The sequence below is a fragment of the Vanellus vanellus genome, assembly GCF_965231255.1.
Source record: "Vanellus vanellus genome assembly, chromosome: 3".
NCBI classification, from domain to species: domain Eukaryota; kingdom Metazoa; phylum Chordata; class Aves; order Charadriiformes; family Charadriidae; genus Vanellus; species Vanellus vanellus.
In genome coordinates, this window is record NC_138907.1 from 55,038,262 (window position 1) to 55,060,829 (window position 22,568).

The window sequence follows — 22,568 nt, forward strand, 5'->3', positions numbered from 1 at the left end:
ACACTGAGGAAGTAATCTGTTACAAAACACATATGAAGTGAGGTCCTAATAACTAGCGCTTCAAAAACATAGCTTATTTACTCCCCCTGGTGCCACATGCTGTCAACTACTTCAAATCTAATAATTGGAGTTAGGAAGCGTCTACTCATAAAATGGAATTCTAGTTGTCCAGGGAGGCTGATGTAAGTAGTGGGACCATAGTAGCATTGACTTCAGTACAGCAACCCCAGTATACCCACAAGGTTCAAGGAGACATGCAGAGATACCATGGAACTCTTCGTTGGTACATTTTGTTATTACTTTTGACTATACTAACCAGATTAAAACTATGATTGGTAGGTCCAGCTGTATTATAATAATATTTTAAATAAAAATAGCAGTGTCACCTAAATCAAAATATTACCAATATTAGTCTTTTACTTTTTCATCTTAGTCCAGAATCCTCTATTTTTTCCAAAACTGCAATAACCACAGGTTTTTGGTTTAACATTATTCTATAAGAGATTTGTGCAGAGCAAAAATGTTCCTATGTGCTACATGTGTGTCATTATTGCCAAAGACTCACGGAGATGCTGTCTCTCCTCTACACCTGCCTTCAACCTAATGAAAACCCTGTGATACCAAGAAAAGTAGATAAAACAGTACAATCAGGACTGATTTCCTATGCACTTGTGTCTAGAGGTTCGTTAACTTTTGTCATTAGGAAGGAGCACAAGTTACAAATAAAGTTTCCCCCACAGACTTGAACTTTAAGGTATCTTTTATAGTAAGAAGAAAGTCAAGCCACAGAATTTTGCGAGGTAGGAGACATACTTTAAGTGGATTTTAATAAGACTTGTAGAAAATTAACTACCTTTGAAATTCAGACTCTCTGTCAAGCTGTTTGAAATTCTCTGAAGGGTTGCTAAATTAAGGAAGAAGTCTAAGATAGTAAAATGAAAAGACCTTGTCTCCTTGGAAAGCCAGGCTAAAAGGAATAAACACAGAAAGTCACAGTGGAAAATACAGCTACCAGTCTTCAACAGAGCTGTACATTATCAGCACAGCAATTCCTTGAGAAAGAAATTGCCCAGCAGGCAGGGGGTCGTTTTAAGAACAAAAGTCACTTTGTATTCAACAATCATCTTTTCAATAGGTATATGTATCCAGTCAGTGAGGCTTTAACCAAATACCGGTAAGTTTAGAATGCAGATAGGCAAGAAGCACTAATAATTTTTCCAATATTTTCCTTTTGATTTTTCCAAACAAAAACAAACAAAAAGATCCCCAACTGCACAAACTCAACACTCATCTAGAATATGGAGAAAAAGTTTACACCACACAACTAGATCAAAAGAATTGGGGATGAGCTTGAAGAAAGTTTTTCACTCTGAGGGTGGTGAGGCATTGGAACAAATTGCCCAGAGAAGCTGTGGAAGCCCCATCCCTGGAAGTGTTCAAGGCCAGGCTGGATGGGGCTTTGAGCAACCAGGTCTAGTGGGAGGTGCCCCTGCCCATAGCAGGGTGTTAGAACTAGATGGTCTTTAAGGTCCCTTCCAACCTAAACCGTTCTCTGGTTCTATGATTCTATGAAAGTGGCCTGACAACCGTGTTATTGATGATACACACTTGTAGGGAAAAGAACAGAGAATGACCCCACCATCACACCAGAGAAACCTTTCTCCAAAGAACAAATTCATGGTCAACAGGTTCCAAATGAAAAGCATTGTATTTGACAGAAAAAAATTAATCCTGTAAAATATTATTTATTTTCTCTATTGTGATTTATTACTGGATAAACTTTGGGTCAAGTTACTGAATATACTCATTAGAACCTGTCCCCTAATTTATTAGTGGACAAGTTAGATGGAGGCAGCATAGATATAATCTCAGTTTTTTTATGTTAATTCACCCCTATTAAAAAAGTAGTAGTTTTTTTCCCTCCTAATTATGGTTTGTATAGCAGACAATATTAGATAAATACACAAAATGCAAATCAACTACTCCTCAGGTAGCTCAAGAATCATTCCAGATGACTAATCTTAAATTCTGAATCAGGATTTACTTTCTCTGGCTAACAATGAAGATGAACCAATTTAAAATATTTACATTATCCCAACAGCCTTATAGTAACCAGCAGCCTTCTGAAACTACTTATTTCAAGCAAACACAGCAAAACTATGCCACCAGAAAGCCTCATTTCTCCTTAGCTACAAAAAGCCAAAGACACCACAACCAAAAAACCTGAACCTGCACACAAACAGCACTTCTTTCTACCCAGTGTCAAATGACTAAGAAAATAATCATAACTAAAGCTCAGAAAAAGCTGTTCCTCCCAAGACAACATTACTTTAAGACATGTCTAATTTCATAATCCATCTACAAGGCTTTCCTCAAGGACATTTAAAGAGTAGATTTAAAAAGATATTCCCCTTCATGCTGTTTCCTTTCATGTTTTGTTTCCAGAACTCTTAAAAGTTATGTAAAGGATAAGTTAAAAAACCCCCACAACTAAACCAAACAAAAACACACCCCCCAACTTTTACGTGACAGGAAGGATGGGGAATGGATGGGGAAAGGATGATGGGGAAGGATGCAAAAACATTGATTTCATTATAGGAAAGGCCTATATACACCATGCCCCATTCAAAAGAAAAAGAACTATATCTGTTATAAACGAAACCAATTATAAAAGTGAACCTACTTATAAAAGTATATGGTAGATTTGTCTGCCTAAATGCAGTACACAACAAAACACAACAAATATGCACTGTTGAAAGTTTTGGCCAGGAAGCTCACATAAACAACATACCTTTACAGGAATATCATCCTCCTGATTTGCAGTTTCTGCAGTGAAGACATAGGATATTTCTTTATGAGATGTTGTCTGCCTGCAAATGGCACATTTAATTGAGCTCCGGCGGGTGCCAACGCTGTACTGTTCTATGATGATAGCTATACACTCATTACAAAAACAATGTCCACATGTCAGCACTGCCCACTACGCAGAGAATTAAAAAAAACAACACAACACAGTATCAGTTTCAGATCAATGCAAAAGAAAACAGTGTACTAATACATGACAAATTACATTTTCATAGAAACATGTCTTTATTTTCATGAAACCCAGCAGATTAAAATTGAAGAATTTCAGAATTTTAAGCACTCAAGCTGCTGAAAGCATGGATCTCAAAGTTTTCCAGCACAGAAAGATTCATGATCCACAGCAGCTCTCTGCATATATTGTTCATTTTTTCCATTTTCCCAGTTTTAAACTTGAAGACGGACATTAGTCTTTCATTCCTGTAATTAATGATTCTTAATGCATAGATTAACTACATAAATTAGGTATTTACCTATACATTCATACTAGGTCAGTCTTTATTAAAAAGTCCTAAAGAAAACACTTTGACACATGGTTAAGTCCTAGACAACATCTTTGGATTTAAGAAGAAAGAAAGATTTTGAACAGAGCAGCTTATTCTTTTTTTGACAGAATGCATTAGAAACAAAAGATTACATTGCTGAAGCCGTCCTTCCTTTGAGGGCCTAGAACATCTGTGTGTCAGGTGTGACCTTCCTTAACAGAGAAGTAATTTGAAAACCAACGTTTTGGCACCTAGAAATAGGGTCTTATTCTGTACTAGTCTATTACGTAGCCCATTCTAAAAGGAAAAAAATAGAACAGTTTTCATAGGTCCGAGTAGCAGTGGGAATTGACTAAATGACTAATTATCAAGCAAAAGATCAATTTTGTGAGGTTCTTTCAATCATGCAGAAACAGGAATGAAAGCATTTTAAGAGTTCCTTGCAACATGAGGGCTCCTATCACCTCAAGTGCCAGTCTCATCCAAAGTTAAAGAAAATACTGTTTTTCCTTTCAGTGAGCTCCTCCAGCTCAGAGATGAAGCATGATGGCAGTTAAGAGGGAAACAACTGTTCTCTGTAAAAACCTGTATCACCCTTGGAAGAAGAGCATAGAGAGGATTTTGGAAATGCAGCAGGACACCAGTTCACGCTTACACATGTCTATAAAGCTAACAGAAGTTAAAACACCTTAAAGTAGCTACCCTAAAAAAGAGCTAATTTAGTTTGACTGTACAGGAGTTTTCATGTTTATACCTAATGCATGTCAAGTAAAGTATAAACTATGGCTTTGTACTTTATGATATAGATCAATTTAGATTAAATCTTACTTAAATTAAACTCCTGCAGTTCAGGAGATAAGTGGTGGGAAAAGAAATCCAGATTGTCAACCCTAATTCTGTTGTTTTTTACTACTGTTTAACTAGCCAATATAATTTTTTTTTAAATCTAGAAGAAAAAAAAATACTATCAAATAAGATCAGTTACAGTAAAACACAACAGTACTACAGAAGCTTGTCTATTTCTTCATTCTATTAGCTTATAAATGGCAAAGAAATTTTTCTGACAAAAATATGAAAGCAAACCTTCAGAGTTATAAAACAATCAGCAACACATTCTTGGAACACTTCTGTCACAACACTTAAGCATTGATGTCAACATCTACAGGCAGTAGAGGTGCTTGCATCTGAGCAAGATGTTATTTCAGGGGAGAGGCTGGTCGGTACGTTACAGGAAAGGGCTTTTTTGTCTTGTTTTGAGACAATGTTCATTTAAAATCAGATGTTGAAAATTTGATACATAATGGACTCAGATCTAGGTAAAGACATTCTAAAAACAAAACCTGCTAACTAAATAACTTGCCTGTTTTCCCAGTTGACGTGCACAGATCGGACACGGTTCTGGGTTAACTCCCCCAGTTGTTTTATCCTGAGACTAAAGGAAGGGAAAAAAAAGAAAACTTTGTGTTTCAACAAATAAAAAGTTATTCTAAATTTAAAACAAGCTTCTAGAAAAAATGAATAACAAAGTCCTTAAGGTGTGTGTGCAAATTAAAATATATCATTCATGAATAAATAAGTCTATCTTGAAGAGTTAAAAAAAATATCTAATTTATGATAAGAGGAGCCCCGTTCATTCTGCAGTCCTTCAGATAGCATCTGAATCCCTACTGAAGCTTCGAAAAATCCTGGTAAAATAAAAGCTTCAAATAAGAAACTCCTTATATTTTCTGTGAGCTTTATATGGTTTTAAAAACACTTAAATGTTTGTTTACGCATAATTGTACCTACTTGAACTCTATGATTAAAATACTGTAACATACATGGGGTTTATCCGGGTTTTTTTTACAGACCTGCTTGTTCTTCTGTTTAAGAAGGTAAGCTCTTTGTAAAATAGTAAGGGTATGTGGAGAGGTACATAATTATACAAGGCCTCTACTAAACATGTAGTTCATAGTTTTATAACTGTGTAATTAAGCAAATAGCCAAAACATATAATGTAATAAATAACTTTATGACGATGCAATAACACAAAGAACAACTTTGTTTCAACATGTAATGAATCTTAAGAGAAAATATATTTTCTTTAAAATCTAAGTTTTGGATAAGAATAATGGTAGGTTTCTTCTACTAGGCAAATAGAATACATCACTTTGTTAAAGACTAAGAAATAGTAAACCTTACTTTCTCCAGATTAGTGAGGTACAGAAGTTGTCCTAATTTCTTTTGAAGCTGTGATTTGGCAACTGCCTTGTCATTCAAAAGCTTCACTCGATTTTGCTCTACCTATGGAAACAGTATTAAACACATATTAAAGAACAGGAGAAAAAATAGTTAAGTTTTACAATAAGGCTTAAGTTCATTTTTTGGCAAAGTTCAACTGAATAATTTACTGGGGACAGATAGAAGAACAGCTCATTCTGTAAATTTAAGATGAGTTTCTCCCCAGGTGAAATTGATTATCTGTTCCTTTTCTGTACCCAGCACAAACACAGTACTGTGAATGGGCTGAGACCCAGAAGGTACACAAACTTGCTCTTTATTGTTTTATTTGCATTATTAGTTCTTTCCAGAGCCAAACCAATTTAAAGTACCTTAATTTTTTAAAAAGTTTCTTTTAAATTTCACTCAATTTCTCATCTGCTTACAGCCAAATAGATCCTAGAACCTACTGCTGGTTCAAAAAAAAATGTGTAAGAAACAATTAATTACTTTTTTTATACTTCTTAGAAGCTTTCACTTTAACCTATATAAAGATAGAAACACCAAGCTGACTCCTTTTTAGATTAATTACAGGTGGTAGTGGTGTAGTTATTAATACTGCAGAAGAGGCAAGCACCCAAAGGATGAAGGCCAAAGTAATGGGTGTGTCTTTTATTCTTGCAAATACATACATAAATTTTACACTTAGTTAAACATTTGTTAAGCAAAGTGCTCCATTTAAAAAATGGCTTTAATACACAGATGAGATATCTCTTTCCGTTCAGAAAGAAAAGCACTTTTATCTAACACTGAATCTCACTGAAAAAAAAGCACAAAATGTTTCTATTGAAAACATATTTCTATTGGTGCAAAAAAAAAAAATTAAGATGTTAAATCAACCATCATTTTCTCTATGTTCATGAACTGAGTGTCTCGGAGGTGGCTCAGAAATTCCAAGCTACTGAAAAAAGATTGGTCTTTTAGGTTTTCACTGCTGTTTCTTAGGTCCGTGTGGAAAGTAGCAATATGGGTGAGAAATCAGGTCAGCCTAATTTTCCACCAGCTTGGAAACCTGGGCAATTGTAGAGAAAGGTCCCAGAGCCATTCACCTGCTGCTGGACGAGCAGCAGTCTTTTGGAAACACGCCACTCACAGTCAGAAGGCTGACAAAAGACATACCAAAATAAGAGTTACAAGCTCAAAAAGGCCCATACACTGAATATAGAAATAGATAAGAACTCCTTACTCCACAAAGGCTTTATGAAATGGAAACAGAGGCATATTATAGACCTTATACATAGATCTAGATACAGATTTTGTTTTGTAGGAGCTAGGAAAGAAATGGATTTTGTCTGAAAGAACCTGCCAAGTACTTTACCTCATGTGGTTCTATGATGTGGAGAACTGGTGGATTTGGTTTTGGCTCATCAGGATGACGCACTCTCAGCCGTTCTGTAGCCATTGCCAGTTCATCAATAGCAGACACGTGATCCCTCAGCACCATCCAATATTCATGAAGTAGCTGTAAGAAAAGGCTAAACCAATTAGCAGCAGAACTAAGTTGAGTTCCCTTTAGATGATTCTGACAAACAATGTATAATGTGAAAATCTTTTTGGAGTAAGGAATAATATTTCTTTGCAGTAATTCAGCCACAATGACAACAAATTACAAAGAAAAACAAACAGTATAGAGATCATCTTGCTTGCTTTATTTTCCAGTCTCTCTTTATGAACAACCATAAATAGCCATCTCATTTCTTCTACAACTATTACTCTTACAACAAATAATACAACTAAAAGTTCAGAAACAAAATGCCTTGCAAGACTAAGCAAATGCTGAATAAAATAAGGAAAGATGATTAAGCAATTTTAAACAGCTAGCTATTATAGTACTAAGACTGCATCTTGAAGTGTGTTTTGAAGAAATGTTAACACTTCGAGTAGTCTTGATAAAAGCACAGATGAGCACAAGGTGAAGGTAACACTAAATTCAGTTCTCCCAAGAAAAATTCTGTCTTTCTACAAAAGAAATGGCTACAACTGGAAGTATACCATACATATAAACTGACATTATTTTTAAATTACTGATAATACTGCAAAATACTTCTTCTCAAGCTTTCCACTATTTAAGTATTTTATAAAAAATCTTCAGTGATCTTACTGAAATTCTAAGACCATTTGCAAATGCCAAAAATTACTATTTGTTGATTTCTTATTTTTCAATTGTAAAGATATTTCTAAACACTCAGTTGCTGGGGAGTGTGCTGGTTGGTTATTTGGGGTTTTTCTTTTAGCTCAAGAAAGACTACTTAAGCATTTGTTTTGAGCTATGCCTACATTACAAACATAAAATCACTGTGTATTAGACCTGGCATACAGAGTAAGGACAGAGAATAAGATAAAATGAGCTTACTCCCTCAAAACTAAAGAAACTAAACTAAAATTATGGAGAAACTAAGCTAAATTACTTTTTCTTTAATAAAAAAGTGTGAGTAAAGAAAATTAGTAAGGCTCTTGGTTACCAGTCTAAAAGCTAATTCAAGTAACATCAGCAGTAACTGAAGTTTCCTTTCCAATTTCTGGTCATTAATGCAAGCTTTAGATTCAAGGGTTATTTTAAAGACTGTCATCCCTGTAGCTCAATGTAGATTATAGTACAGACAATTGAATAAGTATTTCCAAGTCACAACAGATGGAATCACAACGGCACTGTTTTCATTGGCATATTAGTCCCACCTTTTGTTTCCTAAAGTAAAAGGACATGGACAGACTCTGTTCCCTTCCTGAAGCAGAAAATCCCCAACGCATAGCAATGCCTTGGTAACTGGTTACCTTATGTCCTTCGCCTTTTGTGAACTGCTGCAAGCCGAGGACATAAAATAATGAAGCATGAGAACAGCTAGGGTGATTATTCTCCAATTAGCATTTTGGTACCATAAGCAAGTGACCTGACTTTGTGAGAGCAGCACAACTTTACTAGGTATTTAATAACTTTAACTATCAGATAGCTAAATGCTGATTGAGATGTCATTATGTTTAAAAAGGTTTTCAACCGTGTTACACTGTAATCTAGTAATATTTTTTAAGGCAGGTTCGGATTAAGTCTCACTTCTAAGTAGCTCCACCAATTTGAGGAAAGTAGGTGATCGGTAACCAAGTTTGCTGAAAAACAAAGACAGACTGAAGTCCCTTAACTAATGTAATATACATAAATTACTCCCTAGAGTACCTTCTCTTATGGACTAAAAGCTAATAACAAACATTTAAATTCTTGTATACTTCTGCAAGAAGTATCTTTGCTTTTTCAAAACCTCCCAGGAAAAAGCAAATTAATTGACAATTTCCTAGAAACATGAAACAGAAGGACTAGGAGAAAGATCACAGAGGCAAAAACCTTTGAAGGAACATGAATTTCCTCTGGTGTCAGACCACATTCAAAAAAGCGTACAAAAAAGGTCAATAAACCTGAAACTAGTGTACCAAGGGTGTTCTAGTGAAGCTAAGGTCTGTGTTCATTAAAAATGAGAAAGAGAAGCATTCAGGAGAAAACACTTTTGATTACACCTAAGCTGTAAGACAGGATGAGACCCTTGTGTGCAACAGCTCTTCTCCGTTCTCCATCACTGGTATGTATTCACTACAAAGAAACACAGACACAAAGATGCACGAAGAAAGCCACAGTATGCTCCTACAGCTCTCTCTGATCCAAACAACAGGAGACTAATTATTTCAGGTTACACTGTGTAGTAAACAAGATCCAGGAAATAAAGCAATAGTGAAAGGACATCTGTAGCTAGCACAAGACTGAAGGTAAACTGAATTACAGAATGGAGCAATGTTCCATTTGCTGAGTCTTGCTACATTCTAATCTAACTAAACAGACGAACACATTTAATTATATCTGTATACTGTCTTAATAGATGCAATTGCTTTGCTTACTAATTTGCTTAGTAGCCAGTATAGCTTTTAGAAACTCTTAAATAATATATAAACCATTCTAAATCAAATCCTGAAATAAGCACTGTGAAAAAGCTTTGTGTAGGCAAACCTTAATTTCAGGAATACAACTTAGATTTGTTCATATTCAGCTTAAATTTGTTTATATTACATTAAATGGACAACACAACTGTTTTGTCACCATCTCATTTACTGTACCTTATATTCCTTTTTCCACGCTTCAAAGAGTTCCAGAAATATGCTGCCTTCTTCAGTTAGCTTAACATCCATTCGGTGAGCTTTGGCAAAGGACAGAATAGCTTTCAAGGCACGTTCAGTTTCACTGGTTGCCCACAGTCCTCTACTTGTGGTGGGCAAACGGTCATCAACGAGCCCTTCTTCATCTTCTATCATCTCCTCAAAAATTGCCATTTGGCCTTTAACACTTAAAAACAAACCCAACAAAATAATCACTGATTTTGTACTTCCACATCCACTTTTACTTACTCATCACATATTTCAGCCTTCTAATATTTGATTAAAGGATAAAGCAAACCAAACAAATACAAACAGCTGTTTTATTGCTTGGTATACCCAAAGCTAGCTTTGAACACAGTGACTTCAGTACTAGCAATGAAATCACTGTACAGGCGATCTTGTCAGCTCAAAATCAATAGTTTTTGTCAACGCTTGTCCATCTTAATTATCTTTCAGTAGTTATTAATGATTAATTCCTTATTCATTTACAAAATTTGCAATTCTGACTTCTTAAATCAGCAAGAGTTGTGGACAAACTCTGATGCAAAATTTGCCGTGTATCGCACTATTTAAGTACACTACAGCTTCCCAGTTCCTTCCTTGACAAACAGTGCTAATTCAGAAACACACACTGTTTCCTAATGATTCTTGCACTCTTTAGGTAACATAGCTCCCATCAGTAAAGACTGTTCAAAAATGTTTTCTCAGTGACCTCAAGATGCACAGGGCTGCAATCTCTGTGTCTCAGTACTGTCCGCTATGCATACTTCTCTCAAACCACAGGCTGGTGCAACCTTCTTTCAAGCTCACAGCTGCATTCTTGTCTGAAATCCCCTCTCTTATTGTGGCTTTGATCAAATGTGGTTACTTTGTGAATTATACAGAGTTAAAAAAAAATAAGCTGTGAACGAGTATAGTATTATACCATTTGCAACTGGACTGCAAATAAATATTTGCACAAACGGGAACATGCGCTTAATTAGCACACTTGTATTTGTATACAGTTTCTGAACACTTCAACATTTCATTTAAAATGTATGGTCATATTATAGCAACTTGAGAAAAAGTGGCATGTATTCGTTCCTTGTATGCAACTTCTTCAAATGAAATTTACATAGAAAATTAAACCTAATAAAATTGCTATCAAGGCCACTAGCAAGAAGTTGCTGCAATTTGTTCATAAAGTTATTTCAGAAAACTTAAGTACAAAATATAAAACAATCAAAAGTTCACTTTTTTTAGTAGCAAGTTTATAAAGCCATGAACTTACGTGTGAGAAAAGAGCTTTGACTCATATTCTGTGAACAACTCATCAGCCTTACAAAAGACACAGCTGCAATACAGAAAATTGAAAACAGAAGCACTCAGAATTTCATCAGAAACTAAAGTAATTCCTGTAATTCCCTATCAACATATAAAACCACACAAATCCTTAAAAAAGAACAATTGAACAGTCTTATGTACACTCAGTATAATAACTGACAGGAAGAGATTTTATAAAAATAAAACCAAAATAAGGTCATGATTCTAACAAATGGATCTGTGATACCTGTGTGCATACAAATCCTGAGTACAGAATAAAGACTTTAATATCTTCTTATTTCAAATGATGGAAAAATTAGTAATAGACCTCTAAAGTATATTTTCTATTTTCAAGACATACTTGTTAAGTGGAAGTCTAACAGGTCGCAAATGGCAGATAGTGGCAGCCTCAATAACCTGCTTAGAGGGAGGGCCTTCTAAGTTTTTCACTGCTTCTCTTACAATCTTCTGGAACTTCTTCACTTCCTCCAGCTGGGTTGTGAGCAGGTATTGCAGGCCTCTGCAGTCACGGAATCTGATTTAAAGAAAAAGGGAACTAACTGCACACTAAGCCACTGAATCCAAACTTAATTCAGTATTTTGAAGCAGAAAAGAAATAACTAAATAGAAATATCGAACAACTTATGAAGTTCATACCATAAGCAAATGCTTATTACTAAAACATGTAATGCTGTTAGAAATCATCCCTTTGTATCCCCCGAGATGATGCCTGGTATTTGTAGAATAGAAAGACTCCTTCCAAGACTTGAGAGATGTGACTGAGTATTAGTAGCCAACACCAACCTTCAACATTCTGGTCCCCAATGCAAATCTGCTAAAGGTAAACAACTGCACATACTTATAGTCTTACTAACCAAAAAACTGATCTTCAATGCACCTGTGCAATTCACAGCAGACACATGCACCCATCACAAAAACAGACTGCATTCTGCAAATTAGCTTTCAAAGTTTAATAATTTTAACAGACACAACAGTGAACTGTTTTCCTAAAAGCTAGCTGTCTTTCTTGATTGGAGTGGGAACATGAACACCAGTTAAGCACTTCCCATATTGTGTTTTTCCTGTTAGCAGAGGTCTTGTTGAGAGTGCACCATTCATACAAGGTCTGGCATTCATATACAAGACTGCGGTTCTACCGCATATGGAAAGTTTGATCCAAAACTTCTCTTTCTAATGTGTGGAGAGAAAAGCACAGGTTTAACATCACTAAAGTTTGGCATTTAAAATTACCTACTTAAACAATATGTATTATTTTAAAATAAAATAGACAAGTTTGCCTAACCAAGTAGTCTGAAAATAAATGTAAATTGCAATCACAAGTCTGTTGTTAATACTGTCAGTTGCCAAATATTCCAGATTTATGAAAGCCTCCCACACTATATAACTGGATTAATAATCAACTAGAGATTAGCACTCATTGCTTCCACCACTGGCCAGTGATACTTCATAAGACTCTGGTCTTTAAGTTTTTATTGCATATGCTGAAATAAATTAAAAAGGAAATGGTTTATCCCTATTTTATAAAAGGGACAGTTGAGTCACAGATAACTTTTCCAAAGTCATACAACCTGTAAACAGCAACAATTTAAAAAGATACTTCCTAAATAACTAATTTCAACCGAGGGGAAAAAAAAAATAAAAAAATCAATTTTTTTTCCAGTATGACACGGGCAAGCATACAGAGATACACAGGCACATCAGCTCAGCTTGAACACGCAAATAATCCTTTCCTCAAATTTATTTTGACCAGAATGAGATGCCATCATTCTCAAATAATGCTTAACCATGAAACATTCATACCACAGACTCAAGAGACTGGTTGAGGTTGAAAGGGACTTCTGGAGGTTGTCTTGTCCAACCCCTTTACTCAAGCAGGGTCACCTAGAGCTGGTTGCCCAGGACCACACCCAGACAGCTTTTGAGTACCTCCAAGGACGGAGACTCCACAACTTCTCTGGGCGACCTGTGCAAGTGCTCAGTCACCCTCACATTAAAAAATGTTCCCTGATGTTCAGAGGAAACCTCCTGTGTTTCAGCTTGTGCCTATTGCCTCTTGTGCTGTCACTGAGCACTGCTAAAAAGAGCTCGGCTCCACCTTTTTTGCATCCTCCCTTTAGGTATTTATATACTTTGAAAAGATCACCCCTGAACTGCTGAACAGTCCCAGCTCTCTCAGCCTCTCTTTATATGAGAGATGCTCCAGTCCTTTCACCATTTTCTTGGCCCTTTGTTAGACTCTCTCCAGTATGTCCATCTCTTTCTTGTTCTGTAGGGCCCAGAACTGGACACAGAGTACTCCAGGTGTGGCCTCACCAGCACTGAGTAAATGGAAAGGATCACCTCCCTCAACCTGATGGCAATCCAGGATACCATTAGCCAGCTGCCTTTGCTGCAAGGGCACATAGATGGCTCATGGTCAACTTGGTGTCCACCAAAACCCCCAAGGTCCTTTTCCGTAAAGCTGCTTTCCAGCCGGGTGGCCCTAATAGCCATTTTGAACACAGAGAATTTCCTTCTTCCTTCTCAGCATAATTCTGAATTTTGAAGAAAGAAGTGAAGCTTTGTATCTTTAGATTACTCAACAGAATTACATTAAGTATGAAAAAGTAAAAGATATGGTTATTTCCAGCAGGGGAAGGAATTGCCACTTTTTGGGATCATGATAACATAGTAGCCATACTGGAGGATATGTCTTTACATATTTAATTAAAATCTGTGCATATTTTAAGTAATAAAATTTATACACACATACACATTTTATATACACATATTTATATATGCATTTATATAAATCTATTTTAATATATTTATATATAATAATAAATATTTAACTAAAACATGGTTCATAAAGACTGTATTTAAGAGTGTAAGGATTGTTTATGTATCTGAGAAAACTGCCTGAAGTTAAACTGTGAGAGCACTCTCCTTCTAGGTCTCCCTTCTCTGTGATGAACTTACGGAGCTGGAGCACAGAACATACAAGAGGAGGCTGGGAGAAAATGGTTTATTCAGCCTTGAAATGAGATCGCTCAGGGAAGACCTTATTGCTCTCTACATCTATCTAACTGGAAGGTACCGAGACAAACTTTTCTCAAAGGTGCATGGTGAAAGGACAAGACACAATGGACAGAAAATGCAAGACGGGAAATATTAACTAGATAGAGGGACTTTTGAGGTGTTTTTTCCTCAAGTGGGTCAAATACTGGAACAGGTTTCACATACAGGCTATGAAATCTCCCTCCTTGCAGATACCCTAAACTCAACAGGTCAAATCCCTGTGCAACTTGATCAGGCTGAATCTCTGAGCGTGGGCTTGGATCTATAAGCTGGGGGCTGGTCTAGGTGACTTCCAGATGTCCCTTCCAATCCATTATTCTGTAATTGCACAACAACAATGGTGGTACTGTTGCCTCTAACGTGAAACCAAACCAAAATTCTTTGCTCAGAAGAACAGTGATGCTATTTTATGCTGTTAGACAAGGATTTTCTGATATTGTCTGCCTACTTTCCATTTAAGCAAGTCAGTTTCTTTTAGAAGTTACTCAATTTTAATGCAATAAACTTTGAATCTTTCTTGCTCAGCAGTTGCATGAGTACAGAAGACTGTAAAACCACAGTAGGTAATGCAAAGGAACATTTATAAGAAAGCTTGTCTAGGGAAAAACTGAAAGAAAAGCAGGCGAATTACAAAGTCTTCTATCTAGTTACGCTTTTGGGGGGACTGTTTTTGAAAATTAATTGCAGCCCAATGCTCTGAAGCAAAAATGCCAGCTATTTAATTGCAGCTGTTAGCACAAACTGATAAGAGGACTTGAGCAGACTTAGCTGCATTCATTAGCCTATTTTAGCTATTCTCTTACTTCTCTGCCATGGAGAGTTTATTAGTCTGCTGTTTGTAGTTGCTGGTTATTTCATTTTGCACACGTTGAACAAGTTCCTCATCGATGGCATAATTTATTGCTGTTTGGATGACATCCAACCACCAAGGAGAACCTGAATGTATCTGTATGCAAAAGAACAGATTTATCCATGAACATTCAACAAACAACCAATTTACTCATTGCAACAGAGGCTTATACCGCTTTTAGGCCACACTCAGAGACTGGTAAACTCCATGGAAAGTGGAAGATGAGAGTATGCTTAAAAAAAATACCCCCTTTCCTGTTTAAGTGAATACATGATCAAGAAATTTTCTACATTTCCACCTACTTCGACACCTTCAAATTGCTTCAGTAGTTAGATTCACTGAGGCCATCTACACAGAATAGCCACATAGAGATATTGTGATCTCAAAGTTTCCTCTTTCTCTCTCTCAAAAAGAGATGAAAGGATCTTTGATGAAAGCTCTTGGTGAAATTAATAGAGCCACACTGAAGAGAATTCATAATTTTAAAACGTGAAAGAAGATGCAGAAATTTACTTCCTCATTTGCCCCCATTTCTCTATTTCTTTATTATTCTGCAAGTGACAAGCTGCATTTCAACTCAGGTGTTCATCACTTCATTAAGGATTTGCACCTTCCCATGAAATCTGAATTGTCACATTGACTAAACACAATTAAGCCTCAAGCACGACGTCAAAGCATGTCAAAGAGCAGTTCCTTTGAAAGTAACTGAAATACCATCTGATACACCACAGAAATGTTTCAAGGCCAAAACCTACAACTTACTTACCTAAATACCAGGGAAAATACAGTTAATATAAAAATCAAGCATAGTTTTAAACTTTACCAGAATCACCCTACCATGTACTTCTGGTTTTAGTCATCTGTTCATCAGTACTGTGTGTGTTTATGTGGGGAACACAGAATATGTTTTGGGGCTGTGTCCAAATAGGCCTTCAGAGAACTGTTAAACAGCTGGAGTTCTGGATAAACAAATGAAAATAATATTTTTTAAAAATCTCACAATTCAGAGACCAAATATGTAAGAGGTACCTGCCTTTCTCTGGAGCTCCCGAATGGTCTGAAGAACTGGCTGTAAGGCCTGATGGGCTTCTGCAACTTCTGCATTGGATTTACTCATATAATGCTGTCGAAGTTGTTCTGCCTGTATGAAAATGACAGCTTAAATTATGCACGACTCATTTATGAGGAATAAGTGAACAATAAAAAACTCCTCAACTACCATAATGTTTTAAAATGGTTAGCTGCGAACATGCTACCCATTTTCATTAGTAAGCAATATTTAGCATTAATCTTTCCTCTAGAATCTAGCATTTATTAGTAAGCCCCCAAAAATTTGAGAAGACAAATTGCAACAAAGATGTAACTATGTAATTTTGCTTTTAGACAAATCCAAACAACACAATAGGAATGCATTGCATTACAAAAAGGAACTGGAATTTAACTTACAATTCTTACTTCTCTGTACATTAAAATATATTGTGTTGAGTAAAAATAAAGTAAAAAATAAAAAGATCCTAGAACAACCCAGGAACAGGACAATTTAACTACCTACATATAAAACTTATCCATAAAGTAACAAGAAAGGTTTAAATTTTATTATTTTTAGGTGCACCAGGTATATTTCTTAATAAAAATTATTTCCGACAGTGAAAACCCCTCTTGGTATGCAGTTCCAGTTTATTTGGTATTTTAAAACTGATGAACAAATAACTTGTATTTCTTACAAGTAACATTTACACACATATGTATCTTTCAGTATTGTATTCTGATTTCACTAGCTATCTTCATTTTGTGCATTTTAGGGTGTGTTTACATCTTTCTTCTTGTTGTTTGCTACTATCAAAACAATTATATTATTGTTACAGACAGAAATTAGTTTACCAGGATGGGACAGGACTCGTATTTGGATGAGCTATTGGCAAAAGAGAATATAAAAAACAACCTCTGCTTCACATTTACAAGCAAAATACAAATTTTCCAATCCTCCACTTTACAATAATGTTAGGAGAAGGTGATATAAAAAAAAAAATGGTAGAGTTACATGCCAATTGAAAAAAGGGCAGTATTTCTATGAAAGCTTGTAGAAACTTATTTAAATATTTAAGAGAACAAGTCTCATTAAAACAGAAAAAATGATACCTATGTATAGAATTTGCATAAAAATCAAAATATCACAAGATACTCAAATAGTAAGGCAGATGCTGATCACCATCACATAACTACCATAAAACACTCACAACACAGAGATCACCAAGCATTCAGAACAGCAGCATTTTACTGGACATTTCCACTCATCTCGCACGCTAAACAACTCTTGATTTTACTAACGTGAAAGGAAATGTATGTAGTTAACTTGAAAGCTATCTAATGTTATTTCTTTAGTTAGAAAAAATGTTGAAGGATAAAAAAAATAAAAAGGTTCTCTTCAAATGTATTTATATAAAAATGAACAATGCTTACCTCTTCCGCAAGTCGACTATCACGCAAAGTTGGGGGAATTCCTGGATGCTTTGCCAACAACAATTCCATCAAATTGTGTGTAGAATGAAGTCTCTAAGTATACAAAAAGTCAACAGCAATCATGAAAAAATACATTGTAACACCTGTGACAGGGGAGCTTAAACAGCAATGAAAGCTTACAGCAAGAAATTAGTATTCGTTTAAAATTAGTTTTTTTTTTTTCTCTGTTAATCTAGAAGCATCGTATAAGGAAAATATTCTTTTCCTCATTTTACCGAGGTAGGAAATGAAACATTAAAAAGATCTTCAACACCTCAAAAGCAAATCAGCAGGGAAGTTTGATAACATGTCATCAGATTCCGTCCTGTACTCACCCTCTAATTAAAACAGCCCCTGACTATAATGGAAAACAACTTATTTATCTCAGAGCACAATATGATAAAGACACAATTCACTTAGCCTATCTAAAGTGAAATAAAGTATAAGGAAAAAAACAGCTCCCAAGAGCTTCAAACATTTTTCTTTTTTTTTTTTCCCCCCCACTTTTCTGAAATAAAAGATGACTGAATAAAATATGACCTTTTTGTTTATGTTTAGGGAAAATAAACTCAGTTGTTAACATGAGGTAAGTCTATTCCTCTTCCCTAGGTTCACCCTACTTATCCCAAACCAGACCCATAATATAATGCTGCCTGCACATCTCCCAAAAACTCATACTAACAACTTTCACTATCATGAACTTGTGCCCTTCTCACCTCCTGGATTTACTTCACCTTTGACGTATTACTACCTCAGCCACTGAAGAGCACTGGCCAGCAGTGGTTTGCCATTATTTTAAAGAGCTAAGCCTACACAACTGGGAAGTATTCAACAGAAATTGAGTTTTACTACACAAAGGCAATATTAGGCAGTGTACATTTTCAGGGAAAAAAAAAAAAAAAAAAAGCTTTATTTGATTGCATAATCCAGTAAAACAGCTAAATTAACAATCTTGTTATGAGTATATTTACAAGTTTATGCTGATACGGCTATGCTAAGTGAAAAAAATGCCTCTGGGAAGTCACAAAGGAGAAGGAAGAATCAAAGAAATGCCATGGAGCCATCAGATGACCACATGCAAGATGATCAGAGAATAACTCACTTAGTGAAGCAAGCAAAGTAAAGAAATAGACAACTGACCACTATGTATCAACTACATATCCATCATTAATATTTTAAATATCCTGTTATGCTTAAGAGAATTTTGGTCAATTTAGAACTGATATTTCTTGAAGAAATATAAAGGTGTTACTTACAGAACCACTGTTTTTTTAATCAGGAAAATAGATCTATCTTTTTAATATAGTATATATAGTCAATATATTTCCTGAAGAGAAAATTCACTTTGATTCTTTTTCATGTTTTGGTGCCCTCTCAGAGAACACCTTCTGCAGTGCAACAGTTTTATTATTCTCCATTATTTGGCACTTAAATATCATTCTCAATGCAAACCCAGCATCCTGTATTCACAGAATGTAATAGAGTACCATTAATGTGAGCAATCACCATCACATACACAAGTCTAGGAATTCTGATGTTAAGTTTATTGCAGAACAGCAGGTGGAGATCATACACTGCTTCTGGGCTATCATGAAGACTCACAAGCAAAAGTTTTTAGAAATACAGTAGATTTTTTTAAAAAAAGTGAAGGTCACTGGACAGATTCCTATCTAATTATGATAATGACAGCAGACTGAAAGAGTCAGTCAGCACACCACTGGGAGGAAGAAAAGACTGACCTGTTAAATTAAATCTAAAGTATTCCAGTTCTTAACTACGTCTCTTTACATTTGAATGCTCACTCACTTGCAAGGAATCTGTTTTGAGCTTTTCTTTATGCTCTTCAGATGACCGTAATACTTCTCTGTACAGCTCTGCAGCCGGTGCATATTCTCCTGAATTAAAAAAGAATAACAAAAACATACATATATAGTGTTGGTTTTCAGATACACAAACAGCCATGACCGGCCATCACTTGTTACATACACGTAACAACATGTAATAGCCTCAGAGAGGATATTTAATATCTGCTTGTCTTCAAGCAAATCTTCCCTATTTGTTCCCTGTCCTCACTCCAAACAACAAGCTAAAAGACAGAGTATTATATTTTACAAAGACTAAAGCAGTTTCCAAGTTAAATATCTTTTTTGACTGCAAGATCTGTAGGCTTCTTGATCTTATAATGTATTCAGCTGCATAAGTCAAAAAAATCTCACATGTTGCACTAAAAAAAAAAAGATCATCTACAACTCACTGCAGTGATGCATTACTAAATTCACACTGCAAATACATTATTCACTCTTCCAGTGAAAATAATGAAAGTTGTGTCATACTTCAGAAATGCAGAAATGATTAAATACATGCAGGGGGCATAACCACTGATGTAAGCTTCTAACATGACAATCACTTCTCAGAAAATAGTTTATATAAATTAAAAAAGACAGACAAAATTGAAGTTGCATATGGAAAGGCAGGGGAAAAAAAAATATCAACTTTCATTTTCTTTTCTCAACTGACAGGAATTTACTTGGCCAGTAACAGTCTTAGAAGACTCTTAGAACTTGGAGAAGGACAGGGACATGAAATGTATAAAGACACATAACCGAGTAAAATAAAAATCATCTTCCTACATATTTGGAAGTGTAACAATCCTATTTCAGCAAGATTTGTTGTTTCCTACATTGAAACAGTTGCCAGCTGAAAGGCTGTAGTTGTGCGATATACTCTTGCCATTACTAGTAAGAGGCCCAAAGCTACGTGCTGAGTTTGCAAGGCCTCGAGGTTGAGGCTTTTCAGGCCACCTCTGAATTTGTCTTGACCTGCCTGGACCTGTTACTTGGCTTAGCTGTGAGAGCAATTTCTCTAACTCACTAGGTGTCTATGGCTAATTTTTTTTTAAACTTTTTTTGGTTTTTACTTTTATTGATCTTTGCATGGTACAATCACAGCTTTATATAGATAGCAGTAACAAGCAGTTATTCTATGTAGAATGAGATATTTACAACTATCACAATGATATAGTGTAGAGAAATACAGGCCTCATAACAACAGCACAGGCCTTGAAAAGTAAAGATATAGGATGCAGTGTAGAGGAGTACAGCCATGGAATGCTAAGAGATGGTGCACAGGCTTGGCAGTGAATAAGAAAGCCATGGCTATAAAAAACTCACCCACAGCCAAAGAAATGCAGACCTAGAGCTGGACAAAACTGGTTTTAGGGGCAACAAAGAGAACAAAGAAATAGTATGTAACATTCATAAAAGGCATCACGTACACCAAATTTGGTATTGACATGGAGCTGCAGACCAGTGAAGAAACAGAAAGGTGTAGAAGTGTGCTAGCAAACATAAAAATGACCCTAATCGGATCCTTGAGTGAGAAAGAAGAAACCATCAACACATCATCTTACTCCTCCTGACAAAGAACTCCAGGTGGTGACAACTAGCCATAGCACCGCCACCACCAGTATGAAACCATTGACCTCAGGACTCAGATGGACAGCAGAAAGGTGAGCATAGAAGCAGGACAAGCAGTAGAAAGAAGTGAGTGTGATTATTCTTCTTTTTTTGCCTGTAACAATTAGATCTGGACTAAAAACAATTAGATCTATAAGACTTCAATTATACTAACCATAAATTCATGGCTTAACTTACAAGTTGTGCTTCCTCCTTGCTGATAAAGATGACTGCATGTAACAGTAATGCTGGGGAGGGGGGACAGACAATGGATGGAAGTTATAAACCAGAACTCTGCCTTAGTCCTGCTTTTGTTTCTCACCTGACGCAATTTTCATCAATCTGCTTTTCAAAATGGGCCAAAACTTAACTACTATATTTTAGAAGTATTTAATCTGTACAGAAATCTTTTTAAGCACTTAATTCTATCTGAAAAATTTGATCTCCATCCTGTAATCATAAAGTATTTCAAACCTACTAACTACAGACTATAGAGAATCTGAATGTAGTCTTTCTGTAAGCAACAGAACAGGCAGTTTGCTTGTTCTTGCCTTTGAACGAAGACTTTCACATGAGCTGGAAAAATTTGAGCAGTTTGTCAACTTTAGAAGACTTGTTACTTTGCAGAGAGGCATTTCTTCCACATTCACAACTAAGTTATTTTCATTTATTATTATGTTATTTTTGCTTCCCATTCAAAGCTTTTTTTCCTCCTAATTCAGACAAAATCTATATCGACAGAGCTGTATAGCAAGCAGCAGCAAACAGATTCTACAGTCAGCACAGCAGTTTGCATGGCAGAGGGCACAAAGGAAGCCCAGAAAGCAGTACCGATTGTCCTGGTTTCAGCTGGAATAGACTTAATTTTCTTCCTAGTAGCTGCTGTGTTTTGGATTTAGTATGAGAATGATATTGGTTTAGTTGTTGCTATCAACATCTGTTAAGTAATGTTTATAGTAAGTGAAGGACTTTTTCAGCTTGCCATGAGAGGGAGCATAGTCAGGACAAGCTGGCCAAAGGAATATTGCATACCGCAGATGTCATGCTCAGTTCATAAATGGGGGTTGGCCAGGAATAAGGGATCCATGATTGCTGCTCGGGACGGGCTGGGCAGTAAGTCATTGGGCGGTGAGAGAGATTTGTATTGTATTACTTTATTCTGTATATTCTTTTACCATTGTTATTTTTTTTCCTCTTCTGTTACTGTTCTACTAAACTGTCGTTATCTCAACCTACAAGCTGTTTTTGTTTGTTTGTTTGTTTTTCTCCTCTCCTTTGTTCCCTCTTCTCCCTGCCCTACAGGGGAAGGAGTTGCGGGAGAAGAGTGAGTGAATGGCTGCGTGGTCCTAGTTGCTGGCTGGGGTTAAACCATGACATTGATAAAACAAAAGCAGGTTAAGTAGAATTAGGCAAATATGACTTCTTTTATCCTCCTAGCACACATAGATGGTAGAATCAAGAAAGAATATAAAACAAAAGAGCCAGAAATACTATGAAACATCTCAAAGATGCACCAAACTACACCTATTCTTTTCTCCCTCATCTAGAATGAACGTTGTTTTTTATTACAAACACTGTTACAAGCCTCTCTAGGTGCCCAGGATTTCACTGTAGCTTTTTCCCTGAATTCAAAAAACCCACTGT

The 22,568-nt window shown here is 35.9% G+C and overlaps 1 protein-coding gene across 1 annotated transcript in view; it reads right to left on the reverse strand.

Annotated features, from left to right (window-relative positions):
* SHPRH (SNF2 histone linker PHD RING helicase) overlaps positions 1-22,568 on the reverse strand; it is a 54,669-nt gene that overhangs the window by 8,858 nt on the left and 23,243 nt on the right. The window contains exons 15-25 of the mRNA XM_082480795.1: positions 19,276-19,364; positions 17,431-17,523; positions 16,004-16,111; positions 14,924-15,066; positions 11,404-11,577; positions 11,011-11,073; positions 9,702-9,927; positions 6,925-7,068; positions 5,529-5,630; positions 4,708-4,779; positions 2,792-2,980 (exon numbers count right to left, since the gene is read on the reverse strand). Coding sequence (XP_082336921.1) covers positions 2,792-2,980; positions 4,708-4,779; positions 5,529-5,630; positions 6,925-7,068; positions 9,702-9,927; positions 11,011-11,073; positions 11,404-11,577; positions 14,924-15,066; positions 16,004-16,111; positions 17,431-17,523; positions 19,276-19,364 — 1,403 coding nt within the window. The remainder of the gene's footprint in view (positions 1-2,791; positions 2,981-4,707; positions 4,780-5,528; positions 5,631-6,924; positions 7,069-9,701; positions 9,928-11,010; positions 11,074-11,403; positions 11,578-14,923; positions 15,067-16,003; positions 16,112-17,430; positions 17,524-19,275; positions 19,365-22,568) is intronic.